Source organism: Ictalurus furcatus, chromosome 15 (assembly GCF_023375685.1).
Source record: "Ictalurus furcatus strain D&B chromosome 15, Billie_1.0, whole genome shotgun sequence".
Classification (NCBI taxonomy): Eukaryota; Metazoa; Chordata; class Actinopteri; order Siluriformes; family Ictaluridae; genus Ictalurus; species Ictalurus furcatus.
Window position 1 is genome coordinate 6,987,614 of NC_071269.1, and position 15,578 is coordinate 7,003,191.

The following is a 15,578-nucleotide window of genomic DNA, read 5'->3' on the forward strand; positions in this document are numbered from 1 at the left end:
TATGTTTCCATACAATTTTATCTGGCTAAGTTGAAGTGTTCTTTTAAAGAAGGAATAAGTGACATGTGCTCGATGTTGAGAGAACAGTTTGGTAACCACTTCCTGGTCAGTTATGTTCATTTATAAAGGACTGAATTTTAAGGCCTTTCTGTGAAGCAAAAAATAAGAGATTGATTGATTTGCAGATTACACTATGAATATGTATGTATAAATAAGGATTGTACACAGTTTTTCCTCTTTTCTCATGTGGCCTGAACCTTCACCCTCTTAGCTTCTAGCTCAGGGTGCTTAAACTTCCTTAGATTAATAATTTACCAATGAGAACACTGAACACTTTGGAGCTTGTTAGCAAAGATGCAAATGATGCTAACTGCCCTCTGCTGGTTTCTTTTCCTTTTTAGTGAAACATTTTTTAGCCATCAATCCAAGTTGACCTTGTGCACTACTGTTTATGCAAATCTTTCAAGTAAGAACCTCAATCGTCAATCAGTTTTACTTTCATACAGTAGTAAATATTCATATGTAGAAAACTGATGCAAGATTAGCTCACCTGAATTAGCCATTCTGTCAATGGAGATTTACCATTGAACAAGTCCTAGGCTTAACCTCTGTCTAAGCTCAGAATAAACCTAATGCTGTGGTAAGTATTTTGAAAGGCCTCTATTCAGTATAACTTATTTTAACAGTCTTCAAGTCTTATGTTTATATGAAGTATCTAAGTATGCTGATGTGGTCTATAACTGCTTTTAATTATGATATTAAAAGTAAAATCTGATCCAAAATCAACATTGGTCTATATGCATGACCCTTTGACTGGGTTCAGTCTGTGCCGTAGAGTCCTTGGGTACCTGATGAGCGATGAGGTGTTCTGCAAAGCCACTTTAAGTGTTCCACAATGTGCTCATTATCCTATTGTAACACTCCATTTCGATCCATACGTTCCAGTTACCATTAGTCTAGTCATGAAAAGTAATTTACTGGAATCCAGGGAGCCATAAAATGAAAGCTGACTACACAATCACTTAATCACCAGATTTGAGTTAAATGTACATGATAGTATGTCAGACATATGCGCAGAAACTCGGAGCCAGTGCAGGAGCCATGCCTCGGCTTGCTCTAACCCAGTACAGCAGTCACCCAGCATGAGGCTTTTCTACTCAGTCTTGCTTGTTTGATTTGCTTCCTCCTGACTTTTCATTGCTTTTCTCCTTTTTTGTTCCTGATGCTGGTAATATGCAATGATAGAAGCCAAGTTTTAAACACAATATCACTGCTCTGTGATGAATTTACAAAACCTAGGGACTTAACAAGGCTTTGGAATCTTTGGCCATTCAAGCCAAGTTTGTTGCTTATACAAATATGCACTGTGTTTTTTTTTTTTTTCTTCTTCGTCTAGTTTGCTTAACATGCTGCACTGCAAACATTCATTTTCTACAGGATGGTGAAATGTGAGCCAGTCACCTCTTCTGTAGCCAAGTACAGCAGTCCTATGTACTTCCTAACCAATCTTTGATTGGCACATGTCATCTGAAAGTGGCAAAATAATACATACACTTATACATTTGTCCGGTATTTCATAGCAGTCCTTGATTGAACAGTGGTTTGGCTGGCCTCTTCCCTTTCTCTCCTCTCTGATTCTGAATGGATTGAGCCAGACACCCTATGATTAGGCCCAGGTCTCGTTCAAGTCGTCAGCCATTCCACAATTGAGACAACACGGAGGGCAGAAGGGTCACTCGGCCCCCACTGGAATCTTTTAGCTAATAAAACAAAATGAAGCAAGCAAAACTTATTATTGAGATTCGGCTCTGCGCCTGGGAATGACAGTGAGATAGTGTCAGAAGAGGAAAGAATGATTTTTAAAGATCTGGAAATGATTTCATCATGTTCTTTAAATGTAACCTCAGTCACTATAAAGATGGCAGACTCTAAAGCTGTTTGTAGGTTTGGAACCAGCTGGCCAGTATGTCTGTCAGTCAGCTTGTATTTCTGTCGTTTTGTTCACCAGCCGTTTCATTCAGTCCATCTATCTGTCCGCAAATCACTCTCTCGGTACGGTGTTTCCACAATGCGGTCGCTAATTTTATTTGTTTATTATATATTTGAGTTAGTCAGTCAGACGAGCAGTGTTTCTGTTGGCTTGGAAATGTCTTAACTTGATGGAGTTTTGATGAGACCACATCCTAAAACCATCTCAGTTCATAAAATCAGTATGAAATTTTGATTACTTTGTGGAACTGAGGCTTTCAAAGCACTTTTCCACCAGACAGTGTGGTATGCCACAAGACAATTGTTAATCTGTACTCAGAGCCGTCCATACCCGGGCCAAGACTAGTGTTATCAACTTGAGGAGTAATGGATGAGCTTCAATAGCTAACGCATTTTATTCACCATGAAGAAACATAAATCAGCCGCCCAATCGATACCTTCCAGAATTTCCGTTATTTTCAGTGGGAATGTTTTCACACACTACTTGGGGAAAAAAATAATTCCTGGGGGCTTCCAAGTGGTGCAACAGAAAAGCATTTGCCCTATCACCAGGAGATAATAAGCTTGAATCCCAGTGATGTTCAAGACAGCAAATTTGGCCATGCTCTTTGGGTGAGAGGAATGGCATTAGTCTCTCTCTCTCTTGTCTATCACAGCAACACTAACCATCTGTGAGATCATATATGAAGAAGAGTACAGTTATCAATTTCCTCTGTGATGTTTGCATGAGCAGCAGTTTGAAAAGATGTAGTAGCTTTGCGTGTCTTGGAAGAAAGCTGTAACCCCTCCTCAGTCAGTAGCTGTTGTATAATAGCGGAGAGCTCGCTAGTAGGTGGGAATTAGAAGACAATTGGGTAAAAATTAGCACACTGTTACATCTGGTACACTTGGTGCCTTTGGTTCCAGCAGTGATGGGTATAAGCCTACCTTGTATAGATGGCTTAAGACTTCATAGTTCTTGCAGGACACAGTTTCCAACAGATTTGTTAAAAAATCATGAGGAGATTCTAACAAGACTATAACAAATATGTCAACCACATTCAGAACCGGTCATTACAGTATGGTTCGCTTGGCCATAGAAATGACAACAGTATGTAGGGTCATGGATTCATTACCATTCAATCCATGTTGGATTATTCTTTGTCCTCTCTCTGTCCTCCTTTGTCCTTGTCCTCCTATTTTTCAAGAGTGGTCTATATCAGCCTGCCTCTTTCAGACGACTTAAGCCTCTGTAGTCCTTGCAGAACAGGTTTCCAACAGATTTGTTTAAAAAAAAATCTCAAACAGATTCTTGGAAATGAGTGTAAAATCATCAGCACGCCTCCACGCAATCACTCACACCGATGGATCACCATTTAATAAACCAAGACAGAATAGGAAAACAATTACAGCAGCATGAAAGCATTTTCCCTCCGTGAGCCCAGACAAATGAGAAATCCTGCAGACCAGTTTTCTCTGAAGTCATCTGCTTCATTCTGAACCCAGTGGATTTGCAAATGCATTTCCGTAAAGGGGAACACTACACCGTCGGCAAACCTGGCCATAGAGTGACATTGTCCAACCAGTATGTTGAGACAAAGCCCTAAATTGAATGGTTCGTTGTTTCGTGATTCATCTCTACCTCACTGTCATGATCCTGTGGAGGCAAAGTGCTGAAGAACCCTTCTAAATTTAGTTCTCAAATGTCTGCATGTAAAACTGCAGCACAAAGAAGGATTTCTATTATTGCTATTTTTAGAGCTGTGATCAAATAGCATGCCCGACTCCTGATCTACTTACAGCACTCTCCACTAATTTTGGCACCCTTGGAAAATATGAGCAAGGAAGGCTGTGAAAAATTGTCTTTATTGTTTAACTTTTTGATCTTTTGTTGAAAGAATTCACAAAAATTCTCTGCCCTCATGGATATCAAAAATTGCAAACACAACACAGGTTTATCCAAAAATATATATATTTGTTAAATATAGGTGTGCAATAATTATTATCACCCTTTTAGTCAATAATTTGTGCTAGCTCCCTTTGCTAAGATAACAGTTTTGAGTCTTCTCCTATAATGCCTGATGAGGTTGGAGAATACATGGCAAGGAATCTGAGACCATTCCTCCATACAGAATCTCTCCAGATCCTTCAGATTTTGAGGTCCATGCTGGTGGACTCTCTTCTTCAGGGCACCTCACAGGTTTTCTATGGGTTTCAGGTCAGGGGACTGGGATGGCCATGACAGGACCTTGATTTTGTGGTCAGTAAACCATTTGTGTGTTGATTTTGATATATATTTTGGATCATTGTCCTGCTGGAAGATCCAACCACGGTCCATTTGAAGCTTTCTGGCAGAGGCAGTCAGGTTTTCATTTCATATCTTTTGATATGAAATGAAATTTTTCTCATATCAATTCATAGGGTTGCCAATAATTGTTGTACACCTATATTTAACAAAGATATTTTCTTTTGATCATCCCATGTTTTGTTTGCAATTGTTTGATATCCATGAGAGTAGAGTATTTTTTTAACAAAAGACAATTTTTCACAGCCTTCTTTGCTCATATTTACCAAGGGTGCCAATATTAGTGGAGGACGCTGTATAAGTTTGGCATAACAAAATCCTAATTTTGTTAGGATGCCATGTATCCTAACAAAATATCCAGGTCCTCTGGCAGAAAAACAGCCCCAAAACATTAAAGAGCCACCACAATATTTAACCGTGGGCATGAGGTACTTCCATATGGCTACCTCTCTGTGTGCACCAAAACCACCTCTGGTGTTTATTGCCAAAAATTTTGGTTTCATCTGCCCATAGAACCTGATCACAGTTTGCTAGTTATTAATTTCCTGTTCCTATTCACCCTGGTGTAATTTTAAAAAATTTAATATCAATGGGAATATACTTTTTACAAATACCAATATATTTTTCTCATATCAATTCATAGGGTTGCCAATAATTGTTGTACACCTATATTTAACAAAGATATTTTCTTTTGATCATCCCATGTTTTGTTTGCAATTGTTTGATATCCATGAGAGTAGAGTATTTTTTTAACAAAAGACAATTTTTCACAGCCTTCTTTGCTCATATTTACCAAGGGTGCCAATATTAGTGGAGGACGCTGTATAAGTTTGGCATGCCTCAGGATGATATTCCATTGGTAAATCTGCCTGTTTTAGCTAAAGCTGCTAGCTGCACGTCCGGGTGCCACCGGGTGTCTTGTAGCGTTCTGATCACTGAAAGCCAGCACAGATGACTCAGCTTAGCAAGAATGGATGTGTTAACCACAAGCTTTTGGTGAGAAGATATGCTGGAAAGTGTCGTTAGCCAGACACAAGATGTTTACCAGGCGATCAGTTCCCGATTTGTTTCCTACATATTTCTGAGATTAGGAAATGCTCTCTTGATTTTTGTTTAGTGTGTAATCAGTCTTGATCTCAAAGCAAAATTCCACTATGAAATGTGGAATATTAATCTTTTATAATGAATGTGATTTCAACTGTGTCCAAGAATTATTTTGTAACGAAATGAGCTTTTTATTTTAAACTTCTTTCATCAAGGTCTGTTTTCTCTTTTGTTAACAGTTCAAGGAACTGCTTATTATTTTAGTGAGTTAAGTATTAGCCTATCAAAAATATAAACCGCATTGCTAATAATCAATAAAAGCCACTCGTTGTCAGTTGATTTTATACTAGCACTCTTGCTAGCTGCAAACATTCTGCAACTGGTTAGCCTGGTTAGCTGTTTATTTCATGAAGTGTGGATCAATGAAACTTTTCACATTTTTCACCATCACAGTGTTCGAAATCTGTTGAAGTTCTAACTGATGACTAATTTGCCATCAGGTTTTCCTCAGCCTGCTGCTTTTTTTTTTTTTTTTTTTTGCACTAAGCGCACTGTGTGAGGCCTGCTCTTCCTCGGAGGCTTGCTTTAAATGTCGCATGCTAACTGCATGATTGCTCTCGTAAGTGCAGCTCTCACTAACACAAATCTGACTCGCGGCCGCCTGTAACTCATTTGCTCCCAACTGTGACAAGTGCAACCTCAAGGCCCTTTATTGCTATCATTAGGGTGATGCTGGAATTTCGAGCAGGTTAATCAGGATTCATATCGTAAAAGAGTCAGGTCATTATTGTAAACAGTCTAAAGGAACTGAAACGAAGATAATGAATGCAATGTCTAAATGAGCGGGTGAGAATCGGAATACGTCAAGCTTTACTGCTTAAAGGGAAACCCAAGAGCAGTTTGGTTAGTCCTGGTCACAATAATAAATGTCAACTCACACTTTGGAATATGGGTGAACGTTAAAGCACTAAATGTTTTTTTTACGATCTGTGTCTGTCTGTGTGTGTGTGTATGTGCAGAGGAAAGGAGTATCCAGAAGCAGCCACAGCTGTTACCCAATGGTAAATATCTGTAAATCTGTCTCTTTAGTTCCAATCCTATTCGGCTCTACTCCTATTGGTGATGCTGGAACTCTGACTAACCGAGCCCTAGTGCTTATTAACTTACCTGCACATCTCCAGGTGACACTTGTGACGTCATCATCACTTTAGTACATCCCTTTGGGAGGGGCAACTCACGAGTGGCAATATTTACTTCAGTTGGTACATTCTCAGGACGGCCCATTCTGAAGTGACATACATGGCAGCATTATATTGCATCGTTCCTTGTAGGAGTGTTGAAACATAATTATGTCCAATTACAGCTCTTCTAAACGATCGTTATTAAACGAACCAACTGGTGGATACTTTGCCCCTAAGGTTCTTTGCAGTTTTATAAATATTATTGCACACATTTAACTAATGAGCCGAACATTTAAACCAGTCGGATCTACTGCATGTTCTCAGCACGGTGGGCGTGGCCTTATCAGGGAGTAAGCGATAGTCACGATCACTTCAGAGTGGACCGCAGCTTCTGTTTCAATCAGTACAAGCCTAACCCTGCATGAGCGCACGTCTTCTTTCCACCTTTCAAAAAAATTACTTTGAGAACAAACATGGCTGCCATCACACTACAGTATGAGTCACTGCATCGTACGTCATATTATTCTGCTTATCAAATTTCCAGCGATGGAAAGAAACCAATAAATAATAGATTTAATAGACACACGTTAACGGAAAACTCCACCCTGACCTTGCATGTTAGCTTTTATGATTAATACGTGATCTTCAGTAATCTAGATTTATTTTTGTAATCAAATTCTCTGAGTTGACATTTGTTGGTAGAAACTTCTTTTGAGGTCATTTTTCACTCTTGTTAACTCTTGGTTTCCTGCATTACCCACAATGCAGTTTGACTACCTGCTGATAGTGGTGCAGTGGGATTTAGCTTCAGCTAGCTTCGGCTCTAACTAAAAGAGAGCGATATAGTGGTGCTTTAGACCTTTATTACCTCCAGCTCTTTCACCTCTTTATCTGTCACTGCAGTTGCATCACGTTCGTCACCTCACAGATCATTAACTAGCCAAGATGAGTCTCATCTGCGTTGTGTAGCTGCATTGCATTCTGGGATTTTGAGTCCAGCATGTGCACTGATGTCTTCACTATTTCTATGCTGGATTTATTAATATATTAATATAAACTTGAACGTCGCTGGAAAACGTTTCTCCTGTTAAACTGCATTAGCAGCAATAACAACATCCTCCTGTGACATCAAAATGATGCTCACTACTGCTAACTTCTCATAAGAATAATGAATGTACAGCACCAACCAACAAATCATCACCAGAATCACTAAGCCCATCGGAAATATTTCAGAATAAACGTGTGTAATGTGTTTCACGGTGGATTTTTATTTAAGTGGAGTCGCTTATAATATTATTGAACACACTGTTTGCGCTGGACTTGTGATCGTTAGCATGTTGACTCCTCCAGTGCTTGTTCTCTGGCATGTTTCCATGTCTCCTCGCTCTGACCTTAACTTGAAGACAACCTTTGATTAACTCCTCAAAGTCTCTCCGCAATTTGTCAGCATGTTTCTGTCAGCTTGTCCTTCTTTTCTTCTTCATTCAGAAGACTTTCGCAACTTTCAAAAGGAACAAGTATGTTTGCACAGCAGCCTTTTAACATCACAGCAGGCTTAGCGGAGGCTGCCGGCTTGGGTCGCGCCTCTTTAAGCCTCGTGCCAAGGGCTTGTCATATTTACCAAATAGCTTTACCTCGGGATGCATGTTCTGGACTTGTTTTGAGAGATTCATTAAGCATTAGTGCCAACTTTCTGCAACTGTGAGCAAATTCTTGAAGTGGAGCCGGGCTCAGTGGAGAGTTTCGTTCAAACGCACTGACTTTTCCAATCATGATGGTAATTTAGACAAACACTAAGAGGCTCTGCTTTTATATGGATTTTGGCACAGCAAACATAAAACAAATGAGAAGTTTCTATGAACCATTACACCCTTTTTATTTCTTTTTCTACCTATTTGTTGCTTTAGGCTAGGCAGTTGGTCTTGGCCTTGCTTTAGTTTCAGTCGATAGTTGACAGAGATTTTACTGTGGAAATTTAGCTGAGGAACCAAGGGACTTATCCTGTAGATGGAAAAAAAAAAAACTTTGGGAGTGCTAACTGTCATGAACCTATCTTGGTAAAGGTTTTGTCAGAAGCAGTTTCCAACTTCGTCTGTTCAACCTTAATCTTGATTTTTTTGTTGTTCTTGTTTTGTCTCAATCAGCCATTAAATCTAGCAAAATTTCTGACTTATATATTAAGGTTGAGGTTAAATCAATCTCTATATAGGTAGAACGAAACAAATTATTGTTAAGTGAATATTGCAGCCACCCAGAAACATTGGAAACCATTCAGAAAACACTTAGTTTTGGCGAGTTCTGGTTCTGACAGTTTCTCAGCCTCAGCTACAGTACATCACTCCATTATTATTTGGTCTCAACTGGAGATGTGTGGGGAGTGTTTACTTAATCCTGCTCACACCGTTAATATTTTAATTTGTACCTGCCTTGGATATTATCACGAATCGGCACGGAAGCAGGAGCGAGCGGCAGGTGTAGAGCGTCGTATTGGGAAGTTCAAGAAACGTAGTCGTAGGACAGGCAAGGGTCAAGCGATCGGGTGAACAACACAAACGGGGTTAGGCAAAGAGCGTAGTCGAAACCGGAAACAAGGGTCGAGGATCACGAGAAAACAAACAAACTAGAACGGCTTGGTAACGCAGAGAAACGAGTGACTGAGCGTATACTTCGCGTAGATTCTGGGTGAATGACTTCCCTAAGTACTAGCGGTGAGAGTGTGTGTGTGTGATCGGTGCCAGGTGTGTCTGATCAGAACTCCGGGGATGGTGAGCGCATGCGTGCATGAGAAGTGAGTGTTGCATCTTGGGAATTTGAGTTCTGATCGGACTGAGCTGTGACAGAACCCCCCCCAAAGGGCTCACTCCGGGAGCCGAGTTCTTTCTTGGCCTCCTCCGGGGTCGTGGACCAGGGAGATAAGGATAAGTTGCGTGAAAGTCTTTAGTAAGCTGTGGATCCAGTATATCCTGCTTGGGAACCCAGCATTGTTCCTCAGGTCCATAACCCTCCCACTCGACCAAATGCTCCAGCTTGCCTCTCCTGTGTCTAGATTTGAGGATGTTCTTGACACGGTAAGCCGGTTGTCCATCAATTTCCAGAGGGGTCGGAGGAGTTTCAGCTGGTACTTCGGTGGCTAATGGACCGTTGATAACAGGTTTGAGGCATGATACATGGAATGAGGGGGAGATGCGGCTGTGTCGTGGCAGTTCCAGACGGTAGGTGACTTCATTGACTCGCTTGAGGATCTTGAATGGTCCAGTGTATCTTGGCATTAGTTTTTTACAGCTATGAGCTTGTCTTAAGTCCTTTGTGGACAACCACACCCGATCGCCTGGTTGGTAATTAGGGTGTTCTTTGCGGCGGCGATCTGCTTTGCGCTTGTACATGTCTGTGGTCTCTTTCAGGCGTCGGTGGGTGTCAGCCCAGACACGCTCGCTACGTTCAAACCAGTGGTCAATGGCAGGAGCTGCGGTGGGAGTTGCGTTCCACGGGAACAGTGGAGGTTGGTAACCTAGTACGCACTGGAAAGGAGTGAGATTGGTAGCCGAATGACGTAGTGAGTTCTGGGCGTACTTGGCCCATGGCAAAAACTTGCTCTAATCCTCTGGGTTATTGGCACAGAAAGTACGGAGGAATCGCCCTAGTTCCTGATTGATTCATTCAACTTGTCCATTGGCTTGTGGTTGATATCCGGAGGTGAGATTCAATGTTACTCCCATCTTGGTCATGAAGCTGGACCACACTCTGGAAGTAAACTGCGGGCCCCTGTCACTGACAATCTCCTCCGGAATGCCGAAATATCTGAACACATGCTGGAATAGAAGTTCAGCTGTCACGAAGGCGGTGGGGAGAGCAGGTAATGGAATGAAACGTACGGACTTGGAAAACCGGTCCACTGTGACTAGAACTGTGGTATTTCCTTGGGATCTTGGCAAATCTGTTATGAAGTCTACGGATATGTGTGACCATGGGCGTTCGGGTATGGGTAAGGGCTTGAGCCTCCCAGCTGGGAGGGTCCGAGGTACCTTATTCTGTGCGCAAGATGAACAGGACGTCACCACCTTGTGTATATCTCCCTCCATATTGGACCACCAGTACTTCTCTTTTAGGAGAAGGTGTGTGTGCTGTGCCCCTGGATGCCCTGTGCCGAGTACCGTGTGTGCCCAGATGATGAGTTCTTGGCGGTACTCTTCAGGTACAAATAGTTTGTTCGGAGGACACTTTACGGGTACTTGTGACTGGGGAATCTGCTCTATCTGCTGGTCCAGATCCCACTCTAGCACATTGATAATACATGAAGGATGGATGATGTACTCTTCATGCTCGTTGACACGTTCTGTGTGGTCGACTCGAGACAGAGCATCAGCTTTTGTGTTCTTGGACCCGGGTCTGTAGGATAACGTGAAGTGAAACCTGGTGAAGAATAGGGCCCATCGGGCCTGGCGGGGTGTGAGTCGCTTTGCAGTGTGAAGGTACTCCAGGTTCTTATGGTCTGTGAAGATGACAAAGTGATGTGTAGCCCCCTCTAACCAGTGTCTCCACTCCTCCAGCGCTAACTTAATTGCCAAGAGTTCACGATTTCCCACATCGTAGTTTCTCTCAGCGGGGGAAAGCTTTCGCGAGAAGAACGCCACTGGATGGAGCTTTGGCTTCTCTCCAAATTGTTGGGATAGAATGGCTCCTACCCCGGTCTCTGACGCATCCACCTCCACTATAAACGGTCTGGATGGGTCCAGATGTTTGATGATGGGTACAGTAGTGAAGGCTTTCTTGAGCTTGTCAAAGGTGGATTGGGCAGTTGAATTCCATGACAGACGTTTGGGTTTCCCTTTTAGCAGGGACGTGAGGGGGTTGGCGATGGCACTGAAATTTCTGATAAACCTTCTGTAGAAGTTCGCAAACCCCAGAAACCTCTGTAGTTCCTTGATCGTCGTGGGTGTGGGCCAGTTTACTACTGCCTGGACCTTTTCTTGGTCCATGGAGATCCCCTCGGGGCTGATGACGTATCCCAGAAACGCAATGGTGGTTCTATGAAATTCGCATTTCTCAGCTTTAACATATAACTGATGACGGAGCAGTCGTTGTAGAACTTGGTGGACGTGGTGAACATGTTCCTCCCGGGAGTCAGAATATATCAGAATGTCGTCGATGTAGGCGATCACATGGCGTCCCAGCATGTCACGTAACACGTCGTTAATTAGACATTGGAAGACCAAGGGAGCGTTAGAAAGCCTATACGGCATGACCTGATACTCATAGTGGCCTGAAGTTGTGCTGAACCCAGTCTTCCATTCATCTCCCTCTCGAATCCGGACCAAGTTGTATGCACTGCGTAAGTCCAGTTTCGTGAAGATGGTGGCCGTGCGTAATTGTTCCAGAGCGGCTAGTACTAGAGGTAGTGGGTAACGGTACTTGACGCAACACTGATTTAGTCCTCGGTAGTCGATGCATGGTCGTAAACCTCCTCCCTTCTTCTCCACGAAGAAAAACCCCGCGGATGCTGGAGAAGTAGATGGTCGTATATAACCTTGGTGCAACGCTTCCTGAATGTACTCTTCCATGGCTTTTTGCTCAGTTACCGTTAACGGATAGACTCTCCCTTGTGGTGGTGTAGTGCCTGGGAGCAAATCGATTGCGCAGTCGTAATCTCGATGAGGAGGTAGTCCACTAGCCTTCTTCTTACTGAATACTTCTATGAGGTCGTGGTAAACACTGGGGATCAGAACGTTGTCTGCATTGTCCGGGCTCTCAATGGATGTGGATGCTAAGGAGATCACAGGGACTTGAAGACAGTGCTTGATGCAGTTAGCTGACCAGCGAGTGATCTCCCTTTGATTCCATGAAATTTGTGGATTGTGTTGTTCGAGCCAAGGAAGACCGAGAACCACTGGATGCCGGGCCGTCACAATGACATGGAACGTAATTTTCTCCTGATGAAGAGCGCTGGTGCGGAGGTTAATAGGTTCGGTGCAGTGGGTGATTAAGCCATCTCCAATGGGGGCTCCATCAATGGCTTGGACACGGCGGGGGGTGCTGAGAGGACGAACGGGGATGTTATATTGGTGTATGGTCTCTTGGTCAATGAAGTTCCCCGCTGCTCCAGAGTCTATCAGCGCCTGTAAAATACAGGAAACGCTTGAGTATTCTAATATAACGGGTAATACGAACGCAGACTGAACTGAGTACTGGGCAATGGGTTCTAAACTCACCCCTGGCTGAGGTTGTTTGGCAGTTTTGGTTTCCCCTCGGGTAGAGCACTGTTTGAGAGGGCATTGTTGCACGAAGTGGCCCTTCTCGCCGCAGTAGAAACAACAATGTTCACGGCGCCGTCGTTCTCTCTCCTGCATGCTCACCCGAGTCTGTCCCAGCTGCATGGGTTCGCTAGGGCTCTCAGATGCTGGTGCTTCCGCCTCGCTGCGAGTGGAGCGGCGGCTCCGTAGTAGACGATCCAGGCGTATAGCTACGTTAATGAGTGAGTCGAGAGTCAGCTGATCATCGCGGCACGCCAGCTCCGTTACGATGTCGGCATTTAATCCCCGGCGAAACATAGCCTTTAGAGCAGGTTGATTCCATCCGCTCCTAGCGGCCACAGTACGAAATTCGAGAGCGTAATCCGCCACACAACGTGATCCCTGCGTCAAGGACAATAATTCCTCCCCAGTCTCCCGGTTGTCTGGAGAATGATCGAATACAGTGCGGAAGCGTGATGTCAGCTGATCATACGTGCTGATACCGTTCCCTTCCTGTTCCCATTCCGCGGTGGCCCAGAGGAGAGCTCTCCCGGTTAAAAGTTCCATGAAGTGGATTATCTTCCGATTCTCCGTCATGTCTGGGTACATGGAAAAAAACAGGGAGCACTGGAGTAAAAAACCTCAACAGCGTGCCGGATCTCCATCATACTTCTCCGGTGCTGGAGTGGGAGGTAAGCGTGTGGTCGGCGCCATAGAAAGCTGCGCGGCTTGGTTTAGCTGAGCTACCTGCTCAGTCAGGTTGGCGAGACGGTGATCATGGTCACTAATCATCCGGCCATGTCCCTCGATGGCTTGCGGCCAACGGGGATCTCCCGCTGCTTCCATTGGAAGGCGAAGTATTCTGTCACGAACCTCGAATCGGCACGGAAGCAGGAGCGGGCGGCAGGTGTAGAGCGTCGTATCGGGAAGTTCAAGAAACGTAGTCGTAGGACAGGCAAGGGTCAAGCGATCGGGCGAACAACACAAACGGGGTCAGGCAGAGAGCGTAGTCGAAACCGGAAACAAGGGTCGAGGATCACGAGAAAACAAACAAACTAGAACGGCTTGGTAACGCAGAGAAACGAATGACTGAGCGTATACTTTGCGTAGATTCTGGGTGAATGACTTCCCTAAGTACTAGCGGTGAGAGTGTGTGTGTGTGATCGGTGCCAGGTGTGTCTGATCAGAACTCCGGGGATGGTGAGCGCATGCGTGCATGAGAAGTGAGTGTTGCATCTTGGGAATTTGAGTTCTGATCGGACTGAGCTGTGACAGATATTTCCTAATTTAAAAAACAAGAACAATGACCAGGCAGTTACTACAAATCTTCACGCATTTTGTCGAGTCATGTCATGCTCTCTGATATCGGATGGGGAGTCATATGAAGGTAACATAGCTAAGTGCGCCATTGGACCAGTGTTTTGTCGGTGAAAACAGTTTTCAATAGCATGACTGGATAATTAGCAAGCAATGTTGAAATGCTTGGGCATCCAGTCAAAGTTGTGGGTGATAGAAGCATCCAAGTGTCTATGTTTCACCAATTACGTTGAAGAGCAAAAGCAAGAGTGAAGAAGTTAATGGAGGACCAATAGAGGAAGTAAATAAATGACCAAATATAAACAGACAGAGGTCTCGTTCCTGGTTTATAACAAGGATAAACATGATATCTAATATTTGTTTAAACTTTAGCAGTCCATCTAAGTAGTTTTTCCTGGAATGTTCGTGAAGTTCCTCTAAACTGAAGCCCAACAAAATGCCTCAGGCATCATTTGGATTTGCAATTGTAAGTCTGATAAAAAAAAAATTAAAAAAAAGTTATGCACGCACCTACGCCAGAGAAGTAATCAATGTACTGTAAATATTTTGTTGCGCTCTGCTGAATTGATCATTACAGTCTGGTGCAGTTACTGGCTTGCTAAGCATTTTTGAGGCATGCCATGACACCCACCAGGAGTGCTTTCTTTATTCCCTACAGCCTGCCTTCTGTCTGTCTGTCTGTCTGTCTCTCTCTCTCTCTCTCTCTCTCTCCTTCTCTTTCTGTTTCTCTCTAACTCAAAGAGTTTATCGTTTTCAAGAAACATTTGCTGTCTCGTGTCTTTAGAGAGTTGCTAAATCAGCTGCTTGATGACTTGAAGGATAAAATTCCAACATTTCCACCTACTTACAAACGACAGTATAGGGACAAAACGTTCCGAAGCTTTTGTAAATTTTTGTTCGGTTTGTCTTGCGCAAGCATTTGCACACAACTTTACTAACAAAAGAAGAATAAATAAGGCCCAGTGTATGTAAAATGAGATGTGATGTTGATTCAAAACCATTTGGGAGTTAAATAATATCCAAATGAGCAGAACGCAAAAAAAAATTATGATTTTGGTTGCATTTTTTTGTCCCCTGTCAAAATGCTGTTCATTTTCAGGTTGTGTTTCCAGATTATTCTGTTTCACTGATGCTGTGTTATTGCTGTTGAACACAATATTGTGTCTGTTTTATTTCTCAAAAACCATACCAGCACAAACATTCTTTCTACAGCATAAAAGAACAGAAATATCATATGGGCTGAAACTTATTGAGGTTTTTTTTGTGAGCGGTTGAAATAAAAAATAATTCAGGACAAATTTATGATCTTTTAATTGCTGAATAAAATGTAAAAGCCCTTCGGTACTTTTAGCGCAGCCAATAAATATGTGCACCTCTTCATCTAGTTCTTCTGTTAACTCAGTTCCTGTGCTGCTAAAATGTCACTTTCAGTCATTTTCTAGGAACAAATTATTGTATAGAAAGGATACTATTAAGGAGCCATTACCTCACAAACTGACTTTGCGGAAAGATCTCGTCCGTTCTCGTATTCTCTCA

General features: G+C 43.0%; 1 protein-coding gene across 2 annotated transcripts in view; it reads left to right on the forward strand.

The window, feature by feature from the left end:
• The window catches only part of scube3 (signal peptide, CUB domain, EGF-like 3), a 93,424-nt gene that overhangs the window by 53,063 nt on the left and 24,783 nt on the right, over positions 1 to 15,578 (forward strand). Inside the window, exon 7 of one of the 2 annotated variants that reach the window (XM_053643016.1) lies at positions 6,337 to 6,378. The exons of the other annotated variant lie outside the window; for it this stretch is intronic. Within the exon in view, the coding sequence (XP_053498991.1) occupies positions 6,337 to 6,378 (42 nt within the window). The remainder of the gene's footprint in view (positions 1 to 6,336; positions 6,379 to 15,578) is intronic. 2 annotated transcript variants of the gene reach the window in all.